General features: G+C 43.9%; 1 protein-coding gene across 1 annotated transcript; it reads right to left on the minus strand.

Moving 5' to 3' along the window:
• Positions 1–261: 261 nt before the first annotated feature.
• On the minus strand, positions 262–2,023 carry LOC143940238 (uncharacterized). The gene is made up of 3 exons (XM_077461409.1): positions 1,760–2,023; positions 1,572–1,674; positions 262–1,087 (listed from the first exon to the last, which is right to left on the minus strand). The coding sequence occupies exons 1-3, from the start codon at positions 1,942–1,944 to the stop codon at positions 560–562; spliced, it is 816 nt and encodes a 271-aa protein (XP_077317535.1). The 5' UTR covers positions 1,945–2,023; the 3' UTR covers positions 262–559.
• Positions 2,024–5,174: the final 3,151 nt, after the last annotated feature.

Below are 5,174 nucleotides of genomic sequence, written 5' to 3' on the forward strand. Positions count from 1 at the left end.
TCTTGACCAGACCCTGGATCCTCACAAAAAAAAAGTAAGAAAATGAATAGAAAAATAATTAAAAACAATAAAAATGATCTCTTTACAATCCCTGGGTACCAATCAGGGATGAGCTGAATGTTTGACCTGATTATTGGATGTTCATCCAAACATTTCACCAGTGGCGGCTGGTGAAGTTTTTGGATGGGGGGGCGCAAGACCCCGCCCATCATGACCCCGCCCATCATTTTGGCCCCTCCCACTTCTCACAAACCACGCCCCTTATGTAATCCACCTAATCCGTCCCCTGTATTCCACTTCCTTCCACCCATAGTGTCACGAGTATACAGCTCAGATCACAGGACAGAGTATACAGCCCCAGAATCACAGGACAGATTATATATCTGGATAAAATATTGAAAATGTCAATGTTTAAACCAACTGTTAAAGAATGCAATAAAAGTACCACAAATCAGTGATTTTTTTTTTACAACAGAAAACAAACTTTATTGTACAACAAACAACAAAAAGACTCAGAGTAAAGGTGACTGAATACAAATTCACGTTAGCAACAGTCCAACTATTTGAAAATAAATTTTGCTCTCCTTTCTTTCTGGCTTGCAAATTTCTCAATGACCTTCTGGTTGAAGTCAGTCATCTCTGTCACCACTCTCTTTTCCATTGACAGCATGGCCAATGCATTCAGCCTTTCCTGGGTCATGCTATTTCTCAGAAAAGTCTTTATTCTTTTTAAGGTTGAGAAGCACCTCTCAGCTTCTGCTGTGGTCATGGGTGTGGTGATGAGGATCTTTAGCAAAGTCACAGTCTCTCTAAATACATGAGCAAGATTGTTGCCCACAAACAGCCTGAATAGGTCCAAAGCACCATTACACTTTTTGAACTCTTGTGTGCGGTAGATGAGACCAAGCTCTGTCTTTAACTTATTTTTATTCAGAACTGGATAGGCCTTCAAAGTCTCACTCAGTGCATCCTCGGGAAACTCCACTGCGTACTGTTCAAACCTGTCTGCTTGAAGCAAAGTGGCACTAACAAGGTGTTTTGTGAAGGAGAAACGTTGCATGGTGTGCAATAGTATGGTATCACAGACCTATAGAGTGAAGGATAAAAACAAAAATTAGGCAGTGATGTCAATTAGGGGTGTCAATGTCATCTCTGTTAGCTCCCTGACCATCATAAATGCATGCAACCTGACATATTTACTAAGAATTTCTTGTCCATGTGTATGGAGTCATAACTTAAAACTGGTCATTTTAAAATGTTCACTTTAAAGTTATAAAGGGAGATCAGTTTCAGTGGTTTGGAATCCATAATTTCTCAGCACTCCATACACATGGACATTGGACAACAAGACATTCTTAGTAAATATGTCAAGTTTCATGCATTTCTGATGTTCAGGCAGCTAACACAGATGAAGGTTGTAATACTAATGTTATCCACTAGAGGGAATAACAAATCCTTTTAGATCACATCATTTTTATATGACTATTGTAAGAAAAATATTTTTCTTTCCAATCTTCATATCTATAAGGGAGCTATCAAAAAGACAAATATTGCAACAAATAAACACTCACCTCAGATGCAATGCGTTTATGGTCTCCTGGATTCAGTGAGCCCCGCCTCTTCGGTTGAGAACCACCTTGACTGCTTTCGTCAACCAGGCATGGGATAGAATCTCTGCAAAATGTATGAGCAATAATAATTAAAAAAATAATAATAATAACAACAACAACACATGGAAAAGGAGGATTACGGCTGCTACCTGATCATCTGTATGTCCCGCTGGAACTGCTGGATGCTCCCCTTAATGTGGACTGAATCTATGTCCTTCTTCTGGAGTTTGGCATAAAGGAGGTCAACATGCGGCATAATGTTGTGGAAAAGCGCAAGAAAATATTTAAAATCCTGATCCTCCAGCAGCACGGCAAAGCCTGCTGCTTCTCTCATGGTAACTGAGTCAAAATCACCTGAGTCTCTTATGGTTTCAAAACAGCGGATGAGGTCCTCTCTGTGCTCAAACACTGTATGGACGACACGGCTGTGGAAGTTCCATCTAACACTGCTTGATGTTGGTAGTCTATGGGCAACTACTTTATCAAGTACATCTGTGCGCTTGGGTGATCTGGCAAAAAAGCTGGCAAATCCTCCAAGGTTTGAAAAAAAAAGTTTCACTTTGGGCATTTGAGAAGTGGCCTGTTGCATTATCAGATTGAGCTGATGTGCATAGCAGTGGATGTAATGGGCATTTGGGTAAATATCCTGAATCTTCTTTTGAACCCCTGAAGTGGCACCCCTCATCACGCTGGCTCCATCATATGCTTGGGAGATGAGCTTATGTTTCTGATCCCCTGGAAGGATGACAGCAAGGCGCTCTTGTAGTGCTGTAGCAATGGAATCTGCATTAGCGGAATGTAGAGAAATAAACTCAAAAAACCTCTCCTGTACATTGTTTTTGTCATCTATGTAGCGCAGTACAAGCACAAGTTGGCAATGGGTGGCAATATCAGTGGTCTCATCGGCCTGGATTGAGATGAAATTGCTGCTCTGTGCTTCTTGGATAATGTGCTCCTTCACTACAGACAGCATACAGTCCAACAGCTCGTTCTGCACAGTTTTTGAAGTGCCCTTAAAAACAGTGGCATTCTCAAGGTGCTCTTTCAAAACTCCATCAAGAGAAGCAACAAAATCAACCAAGCCACGGAATATCCCACGATTTTCGGAGCTCTCACTCTCATCATGACCACGCAAAGCCAGCTCAAATGCACCACAAAATTTCACACAGTCTATTATCCTAGACAGGATGTGTCGATTTTTTGTGACCTCTTCATTGTGTCTTCTAATGGAAATTATGTAGCCTGCATCTAGCTGTTCAGCAATGCTACGCTTTCCAAAAAACTCGAGCCTCATAACATTGTCAAGATGGCTTTGGGTAGTTTCATGCCGCTTGCATTTTTCAGTGAGATGCTTTAGGTCGTTAACCCCTGTTGATATCCACAGCGTGTCGGTGCCATGACTTTGGAATAGCAAACATGGAAAACAATAATATGCATGAGTCACATCACATCCAGCTAGCCAACTCCATTTATTATAAGAAGTGGTGGAAAAGCTTCGCGTGTAAACTCGACCACGATCACTTGACCTCTGCTGAATTTGCAGTTTGGGTTGATATGGTCCAAGCTCCTTTAACCTCATTTTTTCCTCATCTGTACGCCTTGTGAAGGGAAATAGTTTCAAAGATGGAACCGAATTTTCAGCCATTTTGAAAATAAATTGCACAATGTTCAATACCTATGAGTCAAATGAAAGTATGGGTAAGTTTAAAAGAGAGATTATGGTGCTGCCAAATGCAAGTGTCTATTTCATCAAATGCAGCCTCACCTTGCCCATCAATTGCAGCCTCACTGTGCCCATAATGAGGGGTTCCCACCATGGCTGTGCTGAGTTCCCGGGCCTGTACAGCTGCTGGCTGCTGTGCCCATTATAAGGGGTTCCCCCCATCCCTGTGCTAAGTTCCTGGCTGGCTTTTATACAGTGGCAATAGACTTCAGAGGACTAGTGTACAGGGTACATAATGTACCGTATATACTCGAGTATAAGCCGAGATTTTCAGCCTCTTTTTTGAGGCTGAAAGTGCCCCCCTCGGCTTATACTCGAGTCATCGCTGTCTGCCCGCTCGATCAGCGTGTCGAGCAGACAGACAGCGGCCATTCTACAATTCAAAAGCCGTGCCTCCGGCTCCGCCTTCGCCTGTGATAGGCGGAACACTGAATTTCCCAGCAGCCTGTGTTCCGCCTATCACGGACATCGTATCATCCTCGTACTACGGACGAGGATGATACGATGTCAGTGATAGGCGGAACACAGGCTGCTGGGAAATTCAGTGTTCCGCCTATCACAGGCGAAGGAGGAGGCGCGGCTTTTGAATTTTACAATGGCCGCCGAAGAGGGCACGGGACGGAGGCAAGGCAAGGCAAGGCAAGGCAAGGCACGGCACGGCACGGGACGGGACGGAGGCAAGGCAAGGCACGACACGACGGCAAGGCACGGCATGGGACGGAGGCAAGGAGGCAAGGCACGGGACGGAGGCTCGGGACAAAGGTAGGCTGGACACACACACACACACACACACACACACACACACACACACACACACACACACAGGGATGGGTGGATGGATGGAGACACACACAGGGATGGGTGGATGGATGGAGACACACACAGGGATGGGTGGATGGATGGAGACACACACACACAGGGATGGATGGATGGATGGATGGAGACACACACACACAGGGATGGATGGATGGATGGACACACACACACACAGGGATGGATGGACGGACACACAGGGATGGACGGACACACAGGGATGGACGGACACACACACAGGGATGGACAGGCATGTCTCACCCTCGGCTTATACACGAGTCAATAAGTTTGCCAGTTTTTTTGGGGGTAAATTGGGGGCCTCGGCTTATATTCGGGTCGGCCTATACTCGAGTATATACGGTAGGTTCAATCTGATCACAACATTTTTCCTGCTGTTCTGGATGCATGTTTATTCAATATTGCCATGTGAAAAACACAGCCAGAAATTTGAAGTTTATCTTGGAAAAACAATAGCTATCAGTTATTATTATACACCATACCAGGCTCTACATTATACACAGGACCCTGCACATCATATATAGATTTGTGGGTCCAGCCTTTTGCATCGGAAGTTCATCCTTTTACATAAAAAGAAATAAATACATAAATAAATAAAAAAGCTTTAATATTGATTGGACCCTGGGCAAAAATTTGTATTTGGTATGATATACATATGAATGGCCACTCTATTATTTACATATCAATGCCACCAGTCCGCCGCTATTTACATATGAATGCCTGTATTTACATGTAAACACAGGGTCTGCACTCTGCAGGTGAGTTATCTGTACACAACAATAGGGCTGGGCAGCTTTAGTAACAGAACTTCACACTGAGATATTGGGACATAGCACAGGACTAAAACCTCAAGGGACAAGGGAATTTAAACTGGGATAGTTTGCAAGTATGAGTCAGCTGCTTGGGGACATACAACAATGCCAGGGCCCAGGGCAGCTGCCCCTTTTTCCCTTTTTTTTTTCTAACACCCTAGAGAATAAAATTGCGGTCATTGCAATACTTACTGTCAT

This window comes from Lithobates pipiens, unplaced genomic scaffold, assembly GCF_037356315.1.
Source record: "Lithobates pipiens isolate NorthernLeopardFrog02 unplaced genomic scaffold, aLitPip1_a1.2 Scaffold_3, whole genome shotgun sequence".
Classification (NCBI taxonomy): domain Eukaryota; kingdom Metazoa; phylum Chordata; class Amphibia; order Anura; family Ranidae; genus Lithobates; species Lithobates pipiens.